At 43.9% G+C, this 26,507-nt stretch overlaps 2 protein-coding genes across 13 annotated transcripts; one reads left to right on the top strand and one right to left on the bottom strand.

Moving 5' to 3' along the window:
* Window positions 1-16: 16 nt before the first annotated feature.
* Window positions 17-13,138, bottom strand: LOC112565757 (monocarboxylate transporter 13-like). Of its 7 annotated transcripts, XR_003099487.1 has the most exons (8): window positions 12,635-13,138; window positions 9,756-11,736; window positions 5,703-5,937; window positions 4,669-4,767; window positions 2,977-3,247; window positions 1,973-2,354; window positions 641-1,757; window positions 17-347 (listed from the first exon to the last, which is right to left on the bottom strand). XR_003099487.1 is itself a non-coding variant. In XM_025241486.1 (7 exons), the coding sequence occupies exons 2-7, from the start codon at window positions 10,204-10,206 to the stop codon at window positions 1,045-1,047; spliced, it is 2,151 nt and encodes a 716-aa protein (XP_025097271.1). In that variant the 5' UTR covers window positions 10,207-11,736; window positions 12,595-13,138; the 3' UTR covers window positions 17-1,044. The 7 variants fall into 7 exon arrangements, 6 of the variants coding, with proteins under 6 accessions (XP_025097271.1, XP_025097272.1, XP_025097270.1 ...); XM_025241486.1 differs by having other exon boundaries at window positions 17-1,757; window positions 12,595-13,138; XM_025241487.1 differs by having other exon boundaries at window positions 17-1,757; window positions 9,756-11,971.
* Window positions 13,139-17,303: 4,165 nt separating this feature from the next.
* On the top strand, window positions 17,304-25,883 carry LOC112565712 (coiled-coil domain-containing protein 28A-like). Of its 6 annotated transcripts, none has more exons than XM_025241379.1 (7): window positions 17,304-17,382; window positions 18,149-18,528; window positions 18,877-19,041; window positions 20,763-20,862; window positions 21,470-21,530; window positions 22,015-22,037; window positions 22,926-25,883. In XM_025241379.1, the coding sequence occupies exons 2-7, from the start codon at window positions 18,366-18,368 to the stop codon at window positions 22,990-22,992; spliced, it is 579 nt and encodes a 192-aa protein (XP_025097164.1). In that variant the 5' UTR covers window positions 17,304-17,382; window positions 18,149-18,365; the 3' UTR covers window positions 22,993-25,883. The 6 variants fall into 6 exon arrangements, with proteins under 6 accessions (XP_025097164.1, XP_025097163.1, XP_025097165.1 ...); XM_025241378.1 differs by having other exon boundaries at window positions 17,312-17,416; XM_025241380.1 differs by having other exon boundaries at window positions 17,313-17,378.
* The last annotated feature ends 624 nt before the right edge of the window (window positions 25,884-26,507 follow it).

Raw genomic sequence — 26,507 nt, 5'->3', positions numbered from 1 at the left:
AGGAAAAGACACTAGGAAAGGTCACCCGTACTCTTTATTTGTTAGACAGTAAATGAAGCAAAATATAACGACAACATCTTTGCCCTTAGTCATGTCCTCGGCAGCTCGCTCGTTCCTCCACTCCCCCTGGGGCTAAATGGTGCCATGCAGATGAGAGCGTGGGCAAAATGTCCGGGACTACTGGGGTCACATCAGTGGAGACCACAGTGTTAAACGCAGTACATTTAGGCACGTTCACACCAATGCGCAAGGTGAATGTCAGATGAAGTAGCAAATGTTGATGTGTTTCAGAATTTGGCCAAGTGACGCTGCCATGACAGACGAACAGGAGTTGCTTTATCTTAATTCTGAACGAGAGACAACACAGATGTAGGTCAGTGGAGCAATCAGGCTGAGAGATCATATGCACAGCTACAATTTAGTGGAGAATAAAACACAGAAGTCACACGCCTTAGTAAATTAACCATTAATAAATTGACTCAAAGTAGGGGTAGCTAGGAATTAGCAGCTTCAGCGTACAGTGCATCTCACACTGTCGGCTTTTAAAGCTCAGCAAAGTAAAAACGACAAAAACAAAAAGAAATCCGCAAAAAAAAAACCACCAGATTTTGACAAACTTTTAACGCAGTAACAACCTCACCTACTAGAGGGGCAGTTCCCTCACAAGATCATGTCGTCTTCAGATGATAATGACGACGACGAGGTTGCAGCAAAGGTCACCAAAGAATTAGATGAGTGATAAGTTAGTGGCCAAAACAATTTTAGTATGAAAATGGAAGGCGCAAACACTGGGATGCGTAGAATCGCGCCTCAGGCGTACGACATGGTATCTCAAGCCACATGAGTGATGGGCTCGGTGTATCGAGAAACTTGAGAATCCGCATGATCCATTATCGAACCGACATGTTGCATTCACGTACATTTCTAGAAATGCTTGGAACCTTGCTTTCTTCGTGATTTTAAGTGTCTGGCCTTCGTGATCAGCAGACGCAAGGCCGTGAAAACATAAGTTCAGACAGTCATTGTCAAGGTAGCAGCGGATGCTTACACTTGAGCTTCACACAGATTAATGTAGAGGTCACTGTCGTAGGAGACTGTGGCCGTGGACTCCTTCTCCTGGCTGGGCGGGTCAAAGAAGTCGACCCGCACATCGGTCTTCTTGCTCTTCTTGCTGTCCGAGGTCTTGCTGGACTCGCGTCCGCTTGACTTATCCGTCTTGTTGGAGAAGGTGCTGTCAGACGGTCCATCGGCGACCGGCTCGCCGTTTTCCTGTTTGGCGGAGGTCTGCTCCACAGAGTTGCTGCCCCTACTGCAGGATGCAGCTCTGCACGCGGCATCGGGCGAGCACCGCGCGGCGTCGCGCTCCTCCATGATGCGGGACAGCACCGTGGCCTTGCCGCCGCCGTTGCGCTCGCGTTCCTTGCCGTGCTGCGGGCCCGGGGCCTGGCATCCCCGGCCAACATCTTTGCCCATGCCTACACTGCGGCACGCGCGCGGCGCCAGCACGCAGTGCAGGTGGTTGGAGACCTTGCAACCGCCGCCTCCGCCCCCATCCGACAGGTCCACTTCCAGCAGAGCCGCAGCCTCCGCAGTCATGGTGGAGGAGCACGTGCTGGTCTGCTTCTGCAACACCACGTGGTTGGAGGCGTGCCGCTCGAAGTAGGGCATGGAGTAGAAGAGCAGCCCGCCAGCAACCATAGTGGTGCCGGCGAACACGTAGCCTGCATCGTCCGTCTGGTAAGCCGCCTTCAGGTAGGCTGCACAAAGTGTCAAGCATAGTACTAATCAAACACTTAACAATGAAAAAGATGGAGAAAACAACAAAACAGCATATTTGTTTAATTAAAAAGCTTTTGCGTGCAGAAGTCTGCAATGCTAAGTTAGTAAACGTATACAGTAGGTAGTCGCTACTGATGAGACATTTCTTGTACATCTGACGCTTATGACACGAACAACAACAGCTGCCACGTACAAGCCACTGGCGCGCCAAACAGGAAAGGGAAGCACTGCACGGCGGACAGAAAGCTCCAGGCGCGCTCCATGAGCTGCTGGCTGACCAGCTCCAGGGCGTAGAGCTTGAGGCCGAGGTAGTAGGCGCCAGCAGCCATGCCGTAAGCCCAGGCGTAGAGAGAGAAGGCGCTGGCGTCGCGCGCCATCACCAGCAACAGCGTCAACACGCCCCCGGCGATGGCGGCCGTCTGCACTAGGTGGCGCCGGCAGATGAAGCAGTCGGCGCTGGTGCGGATGGTGACGTAGCCCAGTGCCGCGCAGCCCAGCACGAAGCCCAAGCCCACGTACACGCTGTGCAGCAGCAGGTGATAGGCGTCCACACCTGCCTGCTTCGCCGTCCGAACCTGTTTGACCACACACACACACGTATACTCGATGCATGTTTGGGGCATTTGTTGCTAATTATTGCACACTACCAGAAAGGGGGATACCCCAGTAAAGTGGGTTTTGAAATAATTAAGAAGCATCATTACTGGCAGACTAAGAGGAATGAGCCACATTACCTCGTCTTAAAGACCCTCTTGATTGCAATACTTTTTTGAAATAACTACAAGGTCCACTTAGCTCATCACAAGGCACATATTTTCAGTCTTAAACCGTTCAGGACGTTTAAGATCTTATCGAAAATCACAAATAGACCAACCCCGTTAAAATAAGGACATTCAGTTTAAGAGCTAGGACTGGAGACGATGACTTATTTGCCCTCCGACATGACATGGAGAATTTTGAACTCTTTTTAAGCACAGGTAAGTAGACCAATATTGGGATTTGTGGAACCAGAATCTTGTGATGAACTTAGCCCATTCGTTTTATAAAAACCTACATTCAAGTCGGTCCTGAATGACAGTTCCTTCAAAATCAACACATGAACAAAATGTACGGTTATAGACAATGAAAAATTTTTCTGGGACGCAATATCAAGGACTTTTCTTTCACAGATGTTGGACGCAGCTGCGGGGAACTGACCAGCAGAACAAATGGCACGTGGATTCCGATGCCCACGACAGCGGCGATGACCATCAGGGCCTGCAGCGAGCGCATGCGCAGTGCGCTGAAGTCCAAGTATGGCGGCTTCTCCGCCTCCCGGTCGCGGCGGTTCTTCTTCTGCGACTTGAGGTGGAGGATGACGTCACGGCGCGGGTGGTACAGTGAGGCGGAGCGGTACAGTGCCCCAGCAATGATGGTCAGGATCAGCAGCCCCGCCATGCACTGCAAGCCGTGCATCCACTTGATGCTGCTGCACGATACAGGGGGACACGCCACGTCACTCATTGTCACTCTCAGCTTATAGTGACGTACACTTAATTCTTAAACAGTATTTGTACAGCTACAAGGGGCAACGACCTGTCATCGAATTCGTCTGCTGAATGTGGCCTCACTAGACTGTCAGCTGCATGCAAAGGATTTTCAAGAGTAATGACATGAGGATAATGTCAAAAGCCTCCACTATGACACTGACAGAACAGTTTGACAAAACGTCACTAAAACTCCACACACGTAGGTAAAAATAGCAAAAGCAGCTCAAGGCAGGAATGATCAATATTTCGTACGTTGACCTGGAGAAATGAAGTAGACTGCATGCACACATTAAGCACTGCCCTATAAATATCAGGGAATTGGAAGTAAATGAAATGCTGCAAGGAGTTTTGGTGCTACGTCACAAGATGTACTACTGTACAGCAAATGGCTTTTTTTCTCGCACACACACACCAACAGACTGAAGCTGTGGGGTGGTGGGGCAGTGACTTCTCGCACTGTATGCACGTACTCAAGCCAGTCCAGTCTGAGAACAGACCAATGCTCAGGAAGCGGTGACTGAACCAAACCTTGTATGCTGGAGAGGAAAATAGAAACAGTTTCTTTTACATGTTCAGACGAGGATGGGTGGGAAACAGTGCTGGTGATATATTGAAGAGGAAATGGAGAACCCGCTCTCCGATGGAACTAGAATAGGACTATCAGTGGACATCTTGACCTGTCCATAACCCTGCCGACCTAAAGAGCATTCTTCGTTCCTGCAGCATGGAACGATCCTTATGAGTGTTTTTCGCAAAATGAAGGGGCAGTGACACGGGATGGGCTGCCAGGCGGCGAAGAGAGCCACGACATCCGAGCTACTGTCGTCTATTTCTGGAAAAAAAGTTGATGTAAATGTCAAGGAAGTGGATGTAGTCATGACAACGTAACGTCAGCCACGAGCTATCGGCGATCACATTGCATGCCAAGAAAACACAGGTCTTGCCTCCTAGAGTGCAATGAGGATATCTCGTTGTCAGTCACGGGTGGAGGGAGGAAGGGTCACAGAGTTCATGTTCTTGTTGCTGTATAATGGATATATTTCATCGTGCACCCGGTATACATGATTATTCAGCAACAAACATCTTACATACCTGTAACAGCGCTTTACACACCGCACACTTCACTTGTCAACTTGCTTTTTCCGTCACAATGTCTTGGATCAAGTGAAGATACAATTTAAACTACTTCTGTGGTAGGTGAGAGGAGGACATAATAGTACACTTCTGTTGCTAACCAAGCTAGGATATAAATTAGAAGACAAACTATAACATTTACTTCACATGCGAGTTGGTAGAAATATGATTTGTAGCTGATTTTTCACAAGATTTTAAAAAAATGCGAGCAGCTGTAAATGCTTACCTGATAAGCTGATGAAAGAGAAAAGATGTGAGCGCTGTGCCCAGACCAGACCCCGCCACTAAAATGGTTTCAGCAATCTCCCGCCGTCGTTTGAAATACCTGTAAGACAAGGCCAGGCCAATCAACTCACCCATAACGAAAAAAGTCAGGGTTTATGATATACTTACAATCAGAAAGTGTAAGTCATTCTTCTTTTCATCTCTTAACTGGTATTAGAGGTACCAGTCGTGGGGAAACACGATGGGACACAGCTTGGGTGAACTGACTCCAGCGAGGCTGGTCATGCGCCCACGACAGAAAGTCTCACAATGGATACCGGTCCACCCGTTCATGTTAGTTACCCGAATTTCCCTTCGACCGCTTTCAACGCAACCCTTGAGAACTATCTTTGGTAACGACCGAACCACACCAGCTTCTGTCGCTCATAAAGCTCACCAAGCAGGTGACTAGGCTGCGGACGAAGTCGTTCATCTTCTGCTCCCTAGAAGAACTTCAAGTTCATTTCAAAAGCTTTGACCCGTCGCTCCGACTCTGTAAGCAAGGTACAGCATGATGTACGCAGCCGTACGTATGGGATCTGAACCCACTCAGGCAATCCACAACCACTCCCTGACCGCTGTCTCATGTGTGAGACCCGTGTGGAGATAAATTACCGTTGAGACCGATGTATTTTGTTTCTTCAAATGTTTTGAAATTCTTGTTGTTTTCTTGTAGATGGATCAATCTAATGGTCACTCTGAGTATTGAGTATTTGCACTAAGTCCTCTCCTACGTATTTCTACCATCTCGCTAAGCTCCTGTTACGATCCCCCACCACAACAGCAGTACGAAAAAATAAGTATCGGCCTGTAGATATAGCGGAGAAGCAGAAGCAATCACAGACCAAAAACTATTGATGCAATCAATATTTGTAAAAGGGCAATCAGTTCTTACCTTGACATATGAAAACATTAAAAAAAAAACTCAACCAATCTGAATAAAACGATTTGTTAAAAAAGATGCCTTTAAGAGCCTTGAAGATGAAAACAACTCACCTCCCGACCATGATGTTGGCTGTTGCTATGGTAACGCCACTTCCCAAAGACATGACAACGCAGTGGGAGATGAAGAGCTGCTCAGGTTTGTTAGAGAAAGCCAAGAAAAGACAACCCAGCGCACAGATGAGGCCGCCGATGACTCCATACAGTCGCGGACTCTTTCTCCGACAAATGATTGTGATGAATGGGGCGATGAAGAGCGAGATGCCGACTCCAAGACTCCCTAACCAAGCTGCACGAGAAACATTTTTGAAAAGTATCTTAGTTTCAGACAGCTATTAAAACTGTGCCGTTTATGTCTCTGAATGTTAACATGAAAGTCAAAAATGAAAATCATCATAGGAGCAGAGATAAACGATAAAATAACTCATAAAAAGACAGTACACATGTGTACAGAAAACCTGGATAGACGCCAGTTTACCGCAAAATGTAAACAACTTTTCAATTTCACAACTTCAAATTCATTTTAAACTCACCAAGACCTACTTCATTATATGTAAGAAGGCACTTCTAGTGTAAAAAAAAAGTATATATTTGCAATTATATTCATGAGACTGATTTAGTCAGATGCACAAAAATCACAATCGCACATTCCCTATTTACCACGCACGTTGAATATATTTCTCGGTGAAATAATGATATCTATGTTCATAGTTCCGCTTTTCAGAGCCTCTGAGACCAGAGTTATCCATGACTGAACAAAATATTTGGAACATTGTAAATGTCGACAGAAAGACAATGTTTGTGCCACAGTCAAGCCTGAACCGGAAAATCAAACTGTGGTTCTCTGCGCACCTAATTAAGTAAAATCAGATAAGCTAGGCCACATACACTCGAACCCTCTTCTCCGATTTGTGGACAGCACCGAGAGCTGCTAAATGTTGAGTGGATGTTGCAGCAGCTCACCGCCCTAAACCATCCAGGGTTGAACTGCAGTGGTGAACCAGGCGCCCCCTCGATCTGGATTCTAGAACCCTCAGTGCTTATATATACTATTATGGAAAAATCTAGAAATAACTACCAACTGTCGTTCAGGCATGCTCATTGCACCGTGTAGACAATTAAAGTCACACTCCCAGACGCTACACCGCTGTAAGGATGGCTAATGGCCTTTCTGACCAGATTAACACCAATAACAATTCTTGAAGGGTGGCAGCACAGGTTGTGCAAGTACTTTTTTTTCTAAATATGGTGGACTTCGAATATCAGTCAAGACTTTCTACAGGTCGCACCACTGAGGTTCCGTGAAGCCGGCGGCTGGCAGCATGATGGCCGCGTTTTGGTGTGACCTCCGACAGTGGCGCTGATCAGCAAGTGATAGCCGCGGTGTGAAGTGACCCCTAGCGCCGCATCCAATCACAGCTACACGCTCCCCGTGTTATTTAAGTGCTCGATTAGAGAGGGCAGACTGTGGAACGCCAAACTCTAAAGCACTGATACAGCAAAAGACCACATTATACAGCAGCGCCATCTGAAACATTAGATAATAGAGGCGTGGCGATTCCTGGGGTCTCCGACGGTCGGCAAGGCTGCTGATGATATGGGCGAGATGAAGGAGCTAGTATAGATGATACAGGTTATTTAGCAGACCACGTTGTTAAGAACATTGGTGGGTGGTGTTCGACACACACAGCCACTGACACCTTCCCACAAAGCATTAAACAGTTGCCAACAACAGTTGTCCACATACATGTATTGTTTCTGGGCCTGAGATAAATAACAAAAGAACACATGTAAAGCTATACAAAGCCGTTGGATTATACACAAATTCGTGCTGAGGTCTCTTCGATGGACTAACTTAACAGTTAATCACACAGTTCTTGCATAAGAATTCAATGGGCCAGAGACAGGCTTGATCATCCATGTCACGTTTACCATGGGTTATCGTTCTTTTGCAAAAGTACGCAGGATGAAGAATGGATGAAGTTGTCGGCCTGCGCATCCGGTACAAAAGACAAACAAACAAACACTAACGTGCTCACAAAGTATGCATTAAGTATATTTGACATTGAGGTCGAGGCAGAAGAAAATGAAAACTGCACTAAGGCTTGGCTGAAGGCGGGACTCTGTTGTCTCAACTATGGGGATAAGGTGTGGGAGCTTGGTTGAAGTAGCCTAACCTTTTGTTTTCCTGTTCTTGCTGATTCTTTCTTAACCTTTACTCTTTGTGAATCTGTTTCAAACCGCCCCTCTCCAATTACACAAAACCTCCTTTACATTATTTATCAAGAGGAAAATTTTTCTTCTACAAGCGGAGAGCACTACCACCCATTCACACTCGCGCAACTCGTGTCGTTCTCTACATCATGTTTTCACTCTCAGGTCACGCCCGCCACACAAATTAAACTGAAGATCTTGTAAAACCAAGAAGCACAGGGTAAAGAACCGAAAACCCCATGTACAAAACTAATCCGTTTTCTGAAAAAGACTTTAATATCAAAACTTTGCAAATCTGCTTGTACTACACTGTCTAAAATCCTAAATTTGTTTCAAATCCAACACAAACACATCATCGTTGCTTTTCAAAAGATGGGTGTCGTGTTTGTGGAATCTTTTTGCATTTGCTGATCCAACAACATAATAACAGTCGCGTTGTTTCTCATCTGACACGTGAAGGCGGATGACGTGCAGAGAACAAACATCTCTTTTCAAGACTCTTATCATCTACCTCTCCTTCTCCCCATCCCACAACTCTTTTCAGCGTATGCGCTGCTCTACTTTGCTCGGGTGTGTCATAAAATTCTGTGTTTATTTTCTTTGGCATTGTTTTCAGATGTTGCCCATGTTTACAGACTGCACACATATCTTCACAGCACAGCTGCTGCAGCTGACATGGAAGGTACGACAGTCGCCACGCCCCGACTGTTTTCAGGCGGCTCATTTATAGCGAGAGTTCGGTCCCTGTGTCAAATGTGGCTATTAAAAATTTACATTTCTTATACCCGAAATCTGTAAATCGGGAGTAAACGGAGAGACAGGAGTGGCATGAATGACATATTAAGACATTGTTTTGAACAGCAGCAGCATTAGACGACATATATAGTACCCGAATCTTACTTTTATATGGACAGCCATGCTCGTGTTGGCATCATATACATTTTAAGAATGCCATTCAGTACAACTGACAAAATCATTAAATAAAAGCCTATTCTTATTCTTTTGCTTGGTGTTGCCTAACAGCATTCTACTGTTGGTGACAGATGCAGTCGTCTTCCCCGGTTCCTTCCAGATGCCGCCCTGTTTGAGTGTCGCTTGACCCCATCTCCGCTCGCAATGATGGGTGAAGATAAAGGCCTTTGACATCATTTTCAATCTAATTATCGTTATGTCATCTATGATTTAAGTCAATGTTGCTAAATCAATATTATACAGAGTATGATAACCGACTTTACCATGCAAACAACAACAACACAGCAACAGCAACAGGCTTTCCTCTTACTGCTAATACGTTTTTAGAGACTACATGCAAAGTGTGAGAGAGAGACGCCCATACTTCCTGTGGAGATTTCACGAAAGTCCTGTTTATATCCGGGTCTTCTTTAAGAAGTTTAGGACAGTAAACTAAGTTTGACTCGAGGAAGAGCTCGAGACTTACACACACACACCAAAGAAAGTAGTGAGCATGTGTACGCATCGTTAGCACCGTTAACGTGATTTAAGAAACAGACAGCAGTTAATTTAAAATTATTCACCTCCTACATATACATCTCCTACACTGCCACACCTCTCACGAATACTGACACAACAAAAGAACCAGTTGTGTCGTTAGCGACATTTTAGTCAAGTATCAACGGTAGTATTTGTAAACCTAAATATCTCAACGTCAGCATGTGCATTCACGTGTATTGGTCTCGGTATGTATTACATTCATATTCACGAGCACATGCAAACACAGGTGTGAATGAGCAGGTATGCGAGCTTGCCTCCCATCCCCACCACACCTCGCACACACATATCCACAAAAACACTGAAAGAGAAGCCCGGAGTTGGGAGGTGTTTGCGTGGGTAGGGTGGGTGGGTTTTATATATATATAGGAAGAAGTGACTTACTTGTTTCGATGTCGTCAGTAGAGAAGTGCTCGCGGATGTGCAAGGAGAGGGTGCCGAAGGCGAGGTGAATGCCGCTACACAGCACGTGCACGCAGGTGGCGGCGGCGACCACCACCCACCCCCAGCCGCCGTCAGGGAAATGGTCGGCTAGGTCAGGGCGCCCCGTGGCTGCCGCTATGGCCGCCACCTTGGCGTCCTGTGCCCCCATGCCGTTAGTTTCTCTGCATGCCTTGGGGTTTCCGCTGGTGCTAGTACTGCTGCTGCTACTGCTGCTGACCAGTCTCTCCACACGAGGCTGCGGCGCGCCGTACGAAGCGTGGTTGTTAGAGGTGGTGACGTCTGCGCTGCGGGTGCTGTCGTTGCTGCTCAGTCTATACAGCGGGTGCTTTTCCTGGGCGCTGCTGCCCACGGCGACACCTGGCTCAGGTCCGGGCCCAGACGACGAGGGCATGCCGGACACACACACACGTTACCTCTCACTTTCAGTCGGCACTGGGCGAGGACTGGTTTGGGACCTCCAGCTACGTCAACAAGAAGTTTTGGCTAGCCGAGATGCTGGGAGCGAACGCAGTGTGCCGAGGTTTGTCTTGCGACACGAACAGAACGCTTCCATATATTGTAGAGAGTGATGGTTCTCTCCTTGTCCTGTCCCTAATACTTTCTGTGTTGACGGACAGATTCTTAGGGCTCCAGTCTAGACTAATGCGCCATGTTCTTATTGGTGTTGACACTCATTAACACTGTTCAGATTGCCAGCAAAGTGTGCACTTGTTCCTGTTTCACTCGTCAGAGTTTGCTGGCCCGGTTATTCCACTATGAACACGCTGCTTCATCAGAAGTGCTGTGAGTGACGGTGTCAAGAGAACGATTTAGTTGCCTCCTTCTGCTGGCAGGCGGTGGCCAGGGTTGGCGGTACGGTGCCAAAGTGTGTCCACCCCACCTCTTCAGCCAGCCCCCATGACTGCCTCCCTGTTGTTTTGTGTGCGACAGGCGTAGGCCAAACTTGCCAGCTGCAGTCGTTAGCTGGACTTGCCAGTCACAGTTGTCAGCCACAATGGCGAGTAGCCCCCGCAGACGACAAGAGAAAAAGCGGCGTTTCCAGGGCGACCGAACTGGTTGCATAACCCGCCTGGCAACTGCGCAGTGCCGTGCATGGCTCCACGGGAGGCGAGTGCCACGTTCACTTATATATGTGTACACACACGCTTACTCACACAGTACGTGAGTACACAAGCGTTCACTCGCTCAGTGTGTGTAGACCTCTACTAGGCAGGCACCGTCCGACAACCTCCATGGTCCCTCCGTCAACGCTGATGCCGCACTGCTACCAGGAGGCCCGCTGGTAAACCAGATGATAGAAACCGGTACCAATGGCTCATCTCACGGCAACGGTAGAGGCGCCATTTAAAACCTCGGGTTTTACCGAGTGTCATCTCCCGCTTGAGTTGACCGCAGCAGCAGAGCCAGACGACTGAGCTGTCAGTCTGAAGCCGTCTGGCACGCAGTACGTTCACGCAAGGTCAGCAGGTGTGATCCTCCCTGACCTTTACATCCATTTCGTCGGCCGCACTAGAACTTGGATTTTGGGAAGCGATCGGCAGTACTACCGACTGCGTGTAGTTACCTGCGCAAGACTTTTCGTACTTGGCAACAGTCTCGCGGACTCATAATCACCTGCAGTCGTGTCTGCTGCCGAGCAGAGTGGAGTGAAATGATGTATTAATAGCGAGCTGCGCTGTCCTTGATGCCGACCTGTGTCATTTGCACGTGCGGTGCTCGCAGCAAGAGACAGCGAGGCTTTGTACACCACCGCGGCGCTATCGCGAATCCACACGGTGTTGCTGTCGTCGATGTGCGTGCGGAGACCACAGCTGATTAAGACAGCAGTGTATTGGGCTCCTGCTGCCTGATGAGGCCACCAGTGAAGAGCACAACAACCAGCGACTGCTGTCCCGATTTCTGATCATCTGTCACTGATCATCTGCAAACCAACACATTGAGCTTGCTCATCCGACACAAAATGGCTGTCATTCTACTCCACACTGAGCTCGCTGATATTCCATATACAACACACAATAAGCTATGTTGATCTTGTACACAACACTGAGCTCTGTATCTCAAATAGTCACAGCGGGTATAGGAAAGCGTTGTCTTGCACTTGTAAACGCAGCAGCATGACATACATGACAGCTGACATCCAGCTACACAGCAGATACCTGTCATGCAATTACACAGCAGATACTGACATACAGATACACGGCAAATGTTAACATACAGATCATCATTATAAGCTACAAGCAATGCACAACATGCGCACAACAATTTCTGGTGGCTCACAACAATCTTTGACACACAAGGCGAGCAGCTCACTAGACTACAATAGTTTTCTAACGTGCATCACAAGCAGTCAACTGACAGACAATACAAGCAATACAGACTGTTACCTGGCGACATGCAACATGCACATTTCTAAAAATATCAGCAACGAGACTAAACATAAGTCAAGGTACTCTCACTAAGCACAAACATCAGGTGACTGACCACTGAGCCTTCAGCACACACCACATCAGTCACATCATTGATGTGTGACACATCAGCCCGATCATGTCGGGCAGGTCACTGGCTTACAGTGTAACCTCACAGTCACATCACTAGCATGCTGCTCACTGGCTTACAATACTGCTCACTGGCTTACAGAGTAACCTCACAGTCACATCACTAGCATGCTGCTCACTGGCTTACAGTATTGCTCACTGGCTTAGTGTAAACCCACAGTCACATCACTAGCATGCTGCTCACTGGCTTACAATGCTGCTCACTGGCTTACAGAGTAACCCACCAGTCACATCACTAGCATGCTGCAAACACCATCAGCTCACTGGCTTACAGAAGTTACAGTGCTGCACGCCGCCGCTGCTGCTGCTGCCATCGACGAGCGTGGGAACGCGGTGCGCCTGCCGTAGCCCTATACTGGCCATTGATTGCTGCTATTTCAGGCTGGCGCAGTCTCGGCGGCATGTCCTTGTCATGAAACTGACACGCACGCCAGCTGACAGCCCGGGACGTGAGTAGCACTCCGCAGCCGCTGCTGACGTCAGGCGGAAACAGGTGTCCAGGCGACGTCACGCGCCGGTCAAGAGTCTCGACGTCACTTGCCAGGAGGCACGGCGACAGCGCATGGTGAAGGTCATGTCCGGCACTGGCGGCCGCGTCACGCAGCCTGCGACACTGCACTTGGCAACAAGGCGCGCAGCACGGCCCTCGGCCCGTACGACCGTCAGCTGATAGCTTGTCGGGATGGAGGAGGAGGAGGTGATGGTGATGGTGGGGTGGGGTGGGGAAGAGGCTAGCAGGCCAGTTATGTTGCTGTGTAAGGCGCGCGGCTGGAGCCAGAGTCTGCTCACATCTGGTGCAAGGCACGTGGTGCTGCACGCACGACAATGCGCCGCACGCCGCTGCGCGAGTCAGGCGTCAACATCGTGCCGTGCTGCGGGCCCGCACACTCCGTTATCCGCTGCAGGCTGACCAGATGTGACGCGCAGCAAAATCTGACCAAATGACACTGAGCAGACCTGAGATGATGAGACTGAGCTGATATGTTTGACCAACACATGGATGACGTGTGTGTGTTTGTGGGTGCTGCGATGACTGACCAGAGATGACGCATTGCAAATACTGACGAGAGATGATCGACCAGAGGTGATGGACTATAGGCTATGTACTGAGCACATTGACCGGAGAACGGACCAGAAATGATACTTGCACACTCTGACCACAAGCGCAATCCTTCGAACACTGACCACAAATGACATGCTTGTAAAGGTGATCCATATTATTTGGATGTGTTTTGTCCATATCTCAGCATTGTTGATGACGACTGATGGGACAGTGAGGGTGAAAGGTTGCTGGCTCACTCTTCTGTCCCACATTAGAGTCTGGGTCAGAGGGCAGAGCTTAGAGAAGCACCCAATGACATCTGCAGTGCCTGGCATTGGCGGTAACGTCTGAAGACGACTCAGCATGACAGGTGGCACTGTTGCCGCCAGTACAGGCCGATCGATGCTGCTGCTGCTGCTGCTGCTCAGCTCGAGGTGTGCGCGAGCTCAGGCAGGCATGGGTCACGACGGCTACTGCTGCCGCCCAGTCGTATGTACTTCGGTGTTCTCACACTCCGCACTTGCTGCCTGTGTTCACACAAAAACAGAGCACTCACTGGCTGTGTTCACACGGTCACAGAGCGTTGCTGGCTACATTCACACTAGTGTTGTTGGCTAGTCACACAATCACAGATCGCCTACTCTGCTGTTCCTTGGGTGGGTATGGAAATACTGACAGTCAGGACAACATAGACATTGTTCTGTCAGAGGTCTGGCTGGCTGTGTTCATGCATGGTATAGACTCCTTCTCTGGAAACATCAAAGAGTTGATACCTTCAACAGCCCATGAAGTGCTAGAAAGTAAATGAAGGAGAAACAACAACGATATTATTGAGATGATAGTCAAATGAGATCAAATGAACCTTGAAGAGGGGAAGGAAAAGTAACTCTGACGAGCTTCCATCTACAAACCATGGAGTTGCTCCCTTAGAAAGTGGGTGAAGGCAGCTAGAGGAAACTGGAACAAAAACCAATGCCGGACAATAGAGGGGGGAATGGCACGATTTAACAGCAAAAGGACTTAAGAACAACAAAATAACTAAAAATAGCAATGGTCACTTCACATAGAAGGAAGTCATTGGCGACAACTTCCCATCCCAGGTGGGAAAGAGGAAAAGAAAAAGACCTTTCTGCTTAGTGCCGAAGAAGCTGGTAATTAAAAAAATGGCTCAGAGAATGGATGCAATCACTCTTCATACCCCTTCCAAACCAAGAAAATAGCAAACATTGCCAAACTACATTACCATAAGTCTAATCAACCAATCAAGCAAAGTCGCACTGAAGGTAATCCTGAAACATGTGGACACCACCGCAGACAAACGGTTGGCAGAAGAACAGGCTGGCTTCAGACTAGGAACAGATCTTTAACACCAGCGACATCTCCACAAAATCATCAACCCAAAAAAGACATTTGACAGACTGGCTCTGGCATGTGGTGGAAGAGTATTGACGAGGGTCTCGTCGAACTTGTTGTACGATGAACGCAGTATTTCTAGATAACCAAATAGAAGCTTTCGTTCACACATCAGTGGGCGTCCATTGAGAGTGCTCCGTATGGCGTCCATTGAGTGTGCTTGCACTGTTCAGCATGTTTTGTAGAACATAATGATTGAAAACTCTTTAAAGGTAAAGATCGTCCTCTAACATTTTTTGGTCTTCTCCTAAATGTAAGTGGGTGAGATGATAAAGACCCAATTTTTGTATGAGGGTTTTGTCTTTCTACAGTTGAAGTCAGTTACCCATTTCCGATAACTGGGGCAACTGCGCTCCTCCACACTGGTAACGAACCGGCGTACCTTCGGGTTCGGACGCCAGTCCTCTAGCCAGCTCTTGGCTGTTCGGTTCCCCAGAAACCCTTTACGAACATCACAATTCCATTTCCACCGACAGGAAACTGATGCGCATTCTACATTTCGCAGATGATATCGATATGATGCCAGGCACCAAATGTGAAGCGAAGACTTTACTTTTTTTTGGAGGAAGAAGGAGAGGAAAGAGTCGGTATCAAGTGCCCAACTGCCTATTGCAGTAAAAGTCGACCCACTCTCTTGCCCACTAGTTTTTATGTAACGTTTAACATCAAAAAGGGTATTATGAGAAGTGTGCTCTGGATGGTTGGATGGATGTTTGAAAGACAATGCTTCCACTGAGCAGTGAACCTGACTGGGTAACCTCAGCGGCCAATCTGTCAGTCTGTCTGATGTCATCCGCAAAGTCGAGATCCTAAAGTTGCCTGGCGAAGGTCCACTGAACACCCGTGTTGCTGTTAGAGGTTGTTCTGCTCATGATCCAGTCTATGACGATTATGAAGATTGTCGGCGAGAGCACACAACCTTGCCTCACTCCACTCCTCGCTGCGAAGGGGTCAGTCAGCTTTCCGTTGTGGATCATCACCTGGCAGCTGATGGATGATGGCAATGAGCTTTGGCGGAAATCCGCAGTGCTGCATCAGATGGTTTCTCTGTCTACGGAGTCAAAAGCCTTCTCAAAATCCAAAAATGTCATGCAGAGTGGCGACTGCCATTCAATGGACTATTCAATAATAATTCGTAGTGTAGCAATATGGTATGTGCATGATTTACCCTGCCGAAAGCCTGCCTGTTCTTGCCCTAGTCTCTTGTCTAGGGCATTCTTTAGTCTCTCCATGATGATTCTGGTCAGCACCTTGCTGGGAATGGACAATAGAGTGATCTGCGCCAATTATTGCACTGTGTCAGGTCGCCTTATTTTGGGGGTAGCTTTACTAGATAGCCAAGCTTCCAGTCTGCTGGAACTTGTTCCTGTTCCCAAATTTTCTGCAGCAGGGGGTGTAGCATCTCCGCTGCGGCTTTTGGATCTGCCTTGAGTGCTTCTGCAGGATTGCCATCTGGGCTTGCCGTCTTGCCAGCAAGAATTTTGTTCTGCATCCCCGGTAATGACGCTGCCATTCTTGTTCTTTACTGGCCTGCACACATTGGTGTTTTTCTTTCCTGACAGAATTCTTGTAATTTCGTATAGTCTCTTTGTGTTATTTTGCCCAGCTGCTTGTTCTGCCTCTTCTGCCATTCTGTGTGAGAACTGCCTCTTGCCGCTTCTGGCACTCTTCTTCACTTCTCGGTTTATCTCCCAGTACTTTGCTCTGAGCTCTTCTTTTTCCTGCTGGTCTTGTCACTGTTTGATCTTCTGCTTGAGCTCTTTCCTTTCCTCTGTCTTTTACCAAGTCCCTAAAGTCAGCTATTTCTTGTTCTGTTTTTCTTTCTCTTTCAGAACACGTGTGCAGGCAGTCTTCCACGTCTCTTGTAATCCTGTCCAGGGGTTGGCCACTGTTTCTTCAAAGTCCCTTCAGCGCCGCAAATAACCTGTTTTTAACTTCGCAGTTGAACTCTTCTTGCTTTCTGTGGTCTCTAAGAAACTACACGTTGAATTTGTAGTGCGATCTGTCTGATAAATCACGGAGAGACCTCAGCTGTATCTTCATGGTTGCCACAACAGGTGGTGCTCTGTGGCTGCATCTTCGCCACGCCTTACCCTGACATCCAGCAGGCTTCTTCTAAACTGGCGATTAATGGTGATGTGATCGATCTGGTTTCTGTAGGTCCATCTGGTGAAGTCCAGGTGGTTTTGTAAATGGTTTTGTGTGGAAAAACTGTGCCTCCAACTACAAGGATATTGAACAAGCAGAAGTCTGTGAGCAGCTCACCATTCTCATTGCAGTTGCTATACACCGTGCCATTCGTGGATCCACCTTGTCTCGCACAGCCTGTGCTACCTGAGCTGATTTACTTCTCTCATATAGGGTTCAGATGTTTCAGGTCCCTATCCTGATTTTTGTCTTGGCCGTGAGAATACCATCTTACAGCTGAACTATTGCTATATCCATACACATAAACACATCATTGTTTACAGTCTTGTGCACTAACTGCCGGGACTGTCACCAGACTGTAACTGCTGCTCTTACGTTTGTCGATGTGTGTGGGTGTGTACACATGTGCGTGAGTGTGTAGTCCTGTACTTCACTTGCTATTGGTTTGTTATCAGTTTTAGACTTTATTGCATGATTTATTTTTTTAAATTTATGTGTTGTGTGATGTATTTGTCATGCTGCTATATATTTTCTCATTTCTGGTCTTGCTGATCAGGCCATTTCTTCAAGTTAGTTCCAAATTTAAGGTGATTTTCTTCAATTTTGGCGTTGCGATATTTTATATTAAATGCTTTATTATTAATTATAGCTGACCTTGACTAATTTTGTTTTTTGTCATTGTTGCGAGTTTCCCTAAATTTCTAACAGACTGCATTGTGCTTCCTCCTAAAGTTTCGCGTAGCAGACGATGGGAGACGGAAGTAAAATAAAATATTTTAAAGATATAGCTACAAAACTCTGCAGAAAGTCAACGAGAAGTATTGATAAAGAAATCGTTTGACGTAATATTTTGTTGAGTAATTACATTTTAAATGTTGCAGGCACAGGATTTTGGAAATATAATTTTCAAAAATTAATGTAGTTTCATTCAAGGGAGATAAGTTGGTATGACGCGATGGCTGCCGGAGCAACTTCCAAGCTCAGAAATATACGAATGACATGCCTGTGCACATTTAAGAATGCTTGCTTGCAGTTCATTGAAACATTACAGTGAAATCCTCCAAATATTTACCGTCTGCATCTTTTATTTGAATGAGGTGCAGAATATCTAGTTTACTGTTGCTTTTGGCGTTTGGTTCAGTCGTTGCTCTCAACGCTGTGTTGACCATTTGCAGATCGATGTAAACCTTTCACACGAAGATTTATGTGAGTGAATAGAAAAAAAATTGAACAAAACATTCGGATCGACAAGAAAAGTGAAATGCGCTTTCTACTTTCCACTTGTTGTTAGTGCTATTCTATGTAAATGTAAGATTAATCGACGTTTACTGGAGTCGTGGAGAACATAACAGTGGTCAGTGAAAGACAGATATAAGATTAAGCGCACAGAGAATGGCCTCGGCAGACCACGCAGGTAACACACAACACCAAGGCCGAGACAAACGGAACAAATTAAATGATGGAGGACAGGGACAGGGCAGAAAACGCAGCACATCTCGAGATGCCAGTCGAACGCAGCATGATAGACCGCCTGACCGACAGACGGGCAAGAAAGGTGAGGGGCATGTCTTTTAAATAATAGGATATACACCCAAATTTATGTATTTGAAAGTTAAGCACGCATTAATAATTTCTTATTACAGTCTTCTTTGTCAGATATATAAACGAGTTTTGACAAAAACATTTTATATGGGATAAATTGTTTTTCAACCTGAGTATATGTTTTAAATAAGATTCTGATAATGTAGGTAATACACAACAAGATACATTATTATTTATCTTAGTATGGAGGAGAGCTGTCCTTCAGTATTGTTGTTATTGATGCTAATGTGTTCATTCGTTTTAAAAAATAATTTGTCCTCATGGTCATTTGGTGTCAGGCTCCTAAAAATATGTGTACCAGGTAAAAGCAGTGGAGCTGGTGGGGGAAGCAATGCAGGAGTGAGTGGTGTAAAGCGCTTGACAAAAGAACACTCGTTTCTGCGAGATGTAGCAGATGTGCGGGCCATGGAACAAGGCTTGCTGCAGCTGCTTGCGGACTTTCACTCGGGCAAACTCCGTGCTTTCAGTAATGTTAAAGATTGAGAGTAATAATGCATAATTCTGTTCAAGAGTTTCTGGCCTTAAAGGCAGCAGTCATGTATCTGGAACTTGGAGAAAATTTATTACATTTTCATGTGCATGGTAAACATTTTGTGAACTAGTGAATGTACTAGTCTCCTACAGCATGCACCACAGAAGAACTTGATACATCCTAATTGAAATAGTTTTCATATGTTTGACATGATTGTCAATGCCTAACTTTTTAGAAATTCAAGAACAAAAGGGCAATGTTACAAGCTCAAGGAACAGTGCTGACAGCTTAACAATAGTCATTGCCACATAGAACACATTTTAATCTGATATAGAGATCATACAATGGGCTGTAGACATTAGTCAGTGGCTGATTGACCTGATCAAGACACTGCATGGCTGTTTTGAGGCAAAGAACTGGCAGTTGTTTGTTGACAGCTGCTTTGATTATGAAGAACTCATAGAAACTGAGTACCTTCATTCATTTTTGTGAAGACTGTGTTGTGGAACCAAAAATGATAAACTTTTTTCCAGCAATAAGCAATGGATTAGCAAAGACTTTAAAGCTTGCCTTGTTGTCCATGGTGATATGAGAAGGGTGAGAGATCAAAGCAAAGAATTTTGATAGAAAAGCAGGCTGGCAAAAATTGAATATAAAAACATGGTGGAGATGAAACTAAAAGGAGAAAACATGTGTGAGGCATGGCTGGGACTAAATGATGGGCCGTGGGACAAAAAGACAGGAGATAGGATGTGCTGCTGTGTTTGTTTCATCTGTTCCTTAACTGTCAATTCTTTACTAAGTTATGTAAGACCTCCAACATTCTTCCAAAAAAGTCATATGCAAATGACTTCAGACCAGTGCCCTTAACCCCTGTTCTTGCTAAGTGCATGTAGAGGGCTGTGTGGTACCAATTAATGCCATTGCTGATCAGCTAGATCATTACCAGTTTACTTACAAAGCAAAAAAAAAAAGGAGTGGATGATGCCAGCTTGACTACTATGATATGATAGCAAGTCAGTGAGACAGTAGAACAGGTGCAAAGTTTTAGGTACCTTGGCACAGATCTAGACAATAAACTATCCTTCCAGCAAAATACTAACATTGTTTCCAGGAAAGCACATCAGCGCCTGTTCCTGCTAACTGAGTTGAGGAATTTAGGAATTGGTGGCTCTGTACTTGGATCAGTATATCACAGCCTGATCAAAAAAAGCATTCTAGCATTTAATGTCGGTGTGGCTCAGTGATCTGTCCATCAAAGATAAGGCTTGTGTGATAACGGTGGTCAAGATTGCCAGCAAGATCATTGGCTTTCCAGTAAGACCGCTACATTATTTATACACAGGACTGTGAGGTTAAAAGCTGTTAGTGTAATCACAGCCCCCTCTCACTCACCACATCACCATTTCCAAATGCTACCCTCTGGCGGTAGATGGAAACAGTTGGTCGCCAAGAAGAGTACTTTTACCAAGTCCTCCATACCAATTGCAATAGCACTCTTGAACAGAACAAATGTACGTAGGGTGTGCATGTGTGTGTTCCTCTGAAAATCATTGCTGGAGAGGGAGGTTTAAGTATGAGTGTAAATAAGTGTATGGATGTGTAAAAGTGGGATGTACTTTAGATTAGTTTATTAGTTATGAGAGTTTCAAACAAATACATTTATTTTATCTCTGTTGTAGACTGAAGTAGACAATAAAGATATATTATTACAGGTGATGGGTCAACATTTGAAAAAATGGACCAAATTCGGGAACAGCAAGAACGATTGGCTCGTCTTCATTTTGAACTTGATGTTCATCAGGATTTGCACAGGTTACATTATACATTATTACATAAACTGATTATTTAGTAAAACATTTAGTAAAACATTAGTTTAGCTCAATAGTAATATCAGCAATATACTGACAATTTGATTTAAAACTATAATTCATGATCGTTTGCTGGGAGAGATACTCTTTGTATAGCTTAACACTGATCTTAAAGACCCACCTAGTACAGCTTTTTTTCAAATTTGTGTTTACGAGGCACAAAATCTAAGCAAATAACTTCAATTTGTGTGATGCCAACCTTCCAACATGCCCAACAAGTGGTCAAATCTACAGAGGTTAATTCATTTTGATTCCTTTAACTGCTAAGCTGTTTTAACATAATGAGGGGCTATGGTGAGTAGCTCTAAGCTGCAGCAGTTGTGATATTGATGTGAATGTTACTGTGTGTTACCTGAAAAAACAGTTGTTGATTGTCATATATTGGCTTCTCCATACTGTCACATTATAACATGTATTAATGTTAATGAAACAAATTCCACTTATGTATAGAAGTAAACTGTATTTTCTGGTCAAGTGAAGTCTTAAGGTCCTTAGATGGAAGTAGCTAAAACATGCTTGAGTTTATTATGTGAAACATTTTGTGCTTGCAGACTAGGCACAGAGGAGGCCCGTGCAACAGCCAACGGAAATCTTTCCAAATTAATTGATCAGGTAAATAGTGGTCAAAGAGTTGTTAAAGGAACGTGTGTAAACTACTGGAAAATAAGTCTATTAGTTATCTATGTAAAACAACTATAGTGTAGACAAAATTCATTAAGAAACAAAAGTCTCATTTAAACAAAAATAATGTGTGCTTCTAGAAAATAAGAACTTAAAGAATTCACACAAGTGTTATGCATGTGCATATGTACATATGTACATATGTACATATATGTGCATATGTACCTCTGAACACATATATGTACAACTTTTTTCCTCAGTCATTTATGCATGCAGAAAGGCAGGCAAACACTGAAATACTAAAAATAATTACAATACAAAAAATTACAGCATGGTCAAATTGTAAGTACACATGAACAATTATTAACAGTTTTTTCAAAACAGCTTTACAGGAGTATAAACAGCTATAATTAGCAAGTGTAATTGTGCTTTTGATGTTTACAGTCATCTGTTGCTGTTGTTTTTGTTTTTACAGCTTCATCAGCTCAGCACATCTATGTATCCTTTCAAAAAAAAAAAAGAAAGAAAAAATAAAAATAAAGAAAAGATAGAAATTTCTCGTGGCTTTACTAACCATACTTTAAAAGTGATAAAAGTTAACTTCATCATCACTTAATTTCCTTCTCTGTCAGAGATTATGGTAACATGTATTGCAGCTTAATTGAAAGCATTCTCACATTTAATCTATCATTGTGATTCGGTGTTCTGTCCATCAAATATAGGGCTTGCTTGGGTGGTCAAGATTGCCAAGATCATTGGCCTTCCGCAAAGACATTAAGTGATTTATACACCAGGGCTGTGAGGTTAAATGCTCAGTATTGTCACAGACTCCTTTCACCAGTCACATTTACAAATGCTCCCCTCTGGCCCTAGGTGGAAACAACTGGTTGCCAGAAAGAGTGCCTTTACCAAATCCTTTGTACCCACTGCAATCTCATTCTTAAACAAGACTAACAAATGTACCATGTGTCTGTGTGTGTGTGTGCATGTGCCTCTGATAATTATTGCTAGGAGGGCATTTAAGAGTGAGTGTTGCAATTTTATGGGTGGGTGAGATCTGACTGTATAGTGTTTGGCTTATTGCTTGCGAGCTCCAAAGACAAATGTCTGTATCTCTTGTAAAGGGACATAGACAATAAAAATGTATTGGATTTTGGTTAATGATGATGATGATGATGATGATAAAAAAATTTGTAAAGTGCATTTCCTCAATATGGAAGTAAACTTAGTGTACTGTTTGCTTTACTAATGACGTATTTCATTATCCTTTTTGATTCATCAAATGTAGCCTTATTGCATGATTATTAGAGCACTCCACCCTTGAATCTTTTACCTTCACTTACACTGAACAGATGTTATTTGAAATTTACCTTAATTCTTTATCAGACAGACACTTCAAACTGGGCCTGCAGACAAGGATGACAAAAAATCCAAATTAAGCAGCAAGCCATAGGCAGAGTGCTGCAATGAATGTAGAATTAATGTGAAACTTCTTGCACTGTGGCAGTTCACAGCATCAGGAGGACAGAGACTGTGATCATCTGAAGACATGTGTGAATGATTGTGATCATCTAAAGACATGTATTAATGATGATTGTGATCATTTGATCATTTGACTGTGATCATCTGAAGATGCCTGGTAGCTTGGCTATATCCAGACTAAGAATTCTCAACGTCCATTTTCATGTGATCTGTTTTATACTTGCCCAAGAAAGCCTGTGAAGGCATAAAGATGTGACAATGCTGAAAACCCCTTGACATCTGTCAAGGGTAAAATCACATGCGAGTACTACAGTTACTTGTAGCACTTATCTCCTGATAATTGTGTCACAGGCTATGTTTGTCAGTCATGTTGCAGTGTCATTACAGGCAGTGCTTTACCATTTCATATCCATTATGTCTCTTTTGGGGCAGCTGAGCTTCTTGTTTATGTAAAGATGAAAAGGAGGTGGGAATGGGGTTGTTAAGTCTACTTCATGTTCACCACCATAACTGTGATTTATCTTCTTTTTACATGTCAACAAGATACTGTTAATTACTTTGATTCATATTCTGTGCTTTCACACTATCTACAAGGTATTTTAGGAACATTTATAATTTATGAAGAATTATATGCAGCTTGTTTTGTATCATGCATTGTACCATTAGACACATTTATGCCTTTAATACTTTGAAGCTAGCTTGTGAAGATATCAAATTTTGTAACACTTATTCTGATCTCTCATCTTCTTTATTCTCTTGATTAATTTTATACATCCTACCACCTGAGACAAAAAGTCAGAATTTAAATATTTGTGTAAAAAAATAAAATAATTATTTCTTGTATAGAAAGTGTAAAAACCAGAAACATTGAACAAGGCTACATCACTGTAACCTGTATCATTCCTCTTTTTTGAGTTATCATTCCTGTCTTTTGTTGAGTGATCTAAGCTTGCAGAGATGCCAGAAATTTGGTGACAATAGTGCTCATGTTCAGGCACACAGTTTGACATTTAAAGTCGTTGGTGTAGAAATGCATTTGTATAAGCCAGGATCTACCTGCCAGCCACTTCTTGTAATGCAGTGCTGTGGAGCAGCAGTCAGGCATCGGTCAACCGCTCCTTGTATTAAAGTTATTATCTTTGCTTGTAGGTTAAAGAAGTGTAATTTAGTGTCTGCTGTCAGCTTTAAGGCCTCTATATCTCAGCCTGCAAGTCACTCAATGTGGCATACAAGAGTGTATAAGGTGAAGTCACCAGCCAGGGGCCTAGCTGCCAATGTGAGGTTATGTTTTGTTACTAGCCCAGTATCCAGATTGCTGTAAATCCATTTTTAAATGACATTTTTCATTAAATAAAACTGGACCTTAATCACTTTCCATCAGATTCCTCTTACTGAAAATATTGGCCATACTGACCTTTTACAATTATTTTTATTGAAGAAAGCCATATCTTTTCAATCAGGTAAAGAATTTGCCTCTGCATGCTGACATTTATACAAAATCCGATGCACATATATTGCTACTTTTATTTCCCAATTTTTGTAAACTATTGGTTTGATGGGTTTTTTTTTGTGGTTTTACAGCTTGTGTATATTGTCCTCAGGGATTAAAGAAAATTACACTAACTCAAGTACTTTTAGGCCATTCACATCAACTTCCCAACCTTGTCACCAAACCATAGCAAAGCAGTATGCTAGCAGAGTTGTCACATGACTGCCAATGTAATCAGTCTTTTTTATAAACAACAAAGCCATTGAATAGCATGCAATCTTTGATTGGGAATCCAAATCCATGTACATAAAAGCAGTATTCCTAACAATATCTCCTTCAGAGAAAAATGGCATTTGTTGACAACACTGCACATGGTATATTATGTAATTTTGACTGCTGTTGCATCCACAAAGTAATATCCCTATGGTTGCATCAGTGGGCAGTGACCTACGGTCACGTTATACCTACTCAATTGCCAGAGATTTTAGGTCTTCATTGACCTGTTGACAGCTGTGTTTATATACAGTTTTTCTTTATCTGTAAACAGAGAGATAGGTCTAGATTCTCTCATATTTTTTAAGTAACATTTTCCCTCTGTTGTGTTTACCCCCAAATTCCTTTATAGAACTCACAGGAGTCTAGACTGTCGGGTCATCATATAAAAAAAAAAACACCACACCTATTATCACCTTATTTCAGCCATTAAAAAATATGAATAATTTGCAAGCACTACTAGTGCTGTTATCATTTTCCATGTTTAGGGTTATTTATCAAAGGTTGCTTTATCTCTAGTAAGCATGTCCTATATTGACAGCTTCCTTAGAATATATTTAGCTATGTGCAATGCAGGGGGCAGATTCTTACTTTTAACTATATCACCTGTGAACTATGGATCATGGTTGAATTTTATTGTATAAAAGCTACTGTTTATGTGTTTTGTAAGAACAGTCTTTTAATTTAATGTAGTAGCCTCAGCTTTACTGGTAATTGAATATAAGCTTCTGATGCATAGTCTGTGCAGACACAAGCTGTTCTGTAGTTTCTAATAAAGTTGAATTTGTGTACACTAACATTATTAGCAATACATAGTTTACTAATACCTCTTATGGATGTTAACGTTTGGTTATCACCTCATTGGGGAATTTATTTGAATTTATTTACTGTTCTGATCTCATTTTCTTTACACTGCAGTTGTTTACAGTAGTTTAATTTCTTTTCTTTTAAATATTTTTGTAACTAGTCACTGTTCCTTTTGCTTATTCATTGCCATTCCATTAAAATGTGCTAGTCCAATGTTTATTAAATGAAATAACGCACTACAAAACCAATTATTGCATTTTTAAATGTTTAGAATTGGTAAAGAGCTTGAAAATCTTCTGTTTTCTGTTTTGTGCAAATAGTTTGTCATGATGTAAAAAGTGTATTTTTACGATAGTCGCCTTAAAAGATCATCTGAATGCAAGATATCTTTTTCAGGTGACTGGCTATAGCTCATTACAAGATGCACAGAGTGCAAAAAATACTATTTGTTTCACAAGCTTCACATGTTTAAATATCGCACCTCTCCCTGTGTTCTGGGGGAGTTGCTAAGTAACCAGGAACATTTTTCACCACAGCATAGCCTTGGTAGCTGACATGGTGATAAACACCAACAAATTAATTCTGGAAAGAGGTCAAGACCTCTATGTCATCAGAAAGATAGCCTTATTGCAATGCCTTGTTTGCATGTGTTAAATTTTCACATGCGCTACAACCTTCATTAGTGCTTGAATTCAGAATTTTATTCACTGTACCAGTTCTTTAACCCCCACTCCTTCCGCCCAAAAAAAGTTAATGATAAAACTCAATGTTTTTGCAGGAGATACCATAATGGTGCCATTTACCTGATAGCAACTTAGAGATTTATCTGTGCATACTTGCTTGGTGGACGAAAAACAATTCTTTCCTGGTGGATGAAATTTTCTTAAACTCCATTATGCAACTAGGTGTTCATCCAC

The sequence above is a fragment of the Pomacea canaliculata genome, linkage group LG6, assembly GCF_003073045.1.
Source record: "Pomacea canaliculata isolate SZHN2017 linkage group LG6, ASM307304v1, whole genome shotgun sequence".
Taxonomy (NCBI): domain Eukaryota; kingdom Metazoa; phylum Mollusca; class Gastropoda; order Architaenioglossa; family Ampullariidae; genus Pomacea; species Pomacea canaliculata.
The sequence above is the reverse complement of the archived record's forward strand: the minus strand, read 5'-3'. Positions and strand labels throughout refer to the sequence as shown.

Bases quoted from the DNA above. Each gene is read 5' to 3' on its own strand.
- LOC112565712 (XM_025241379.1), top strand. From the start codon at position 18,366: ATGGCCTCGGCAGACCACGCAGGTAACACACAACACCAAGGCCGAGAC. The intron at 19,042-20,762 runs GTAATGTTAAAG...ATATTATTACAG, and splicing joins GGGCAAACTCCGTGCTTTCA to GTGATGGGTCAACATTTGAA. The intron at 22,038-22,925 runs GTATCCTTTCAA...ATTCTTTATCAG, and splicing joins CATCAGCTCAGCACATCTAT to ACAGACACTTCAAACTGGGC.
- LOC112565757 (XM_025241486.1), bottom strand. From the start codon at position 10,206: ATGCCCTCGTCGTCTGGGCCCGGACCTGAGCCAGGTGTCGCCGTGGGC. The intron at 2,355-2,976 runs GTCAGTTCCCCG...GTGGTCAAACAG, and splicing joins ACGTGCCATTTGTTCTGCTG to GTTCGGACGGCGAAGCAGGC. The intron at 1,758-1,972 runs GTACGTGGCAGC...CACTTTGTGCAG, and splicing joins GTTTGGCGCGCCAGTGGCTT to CCTACCTGAAGGCGGCTTAC.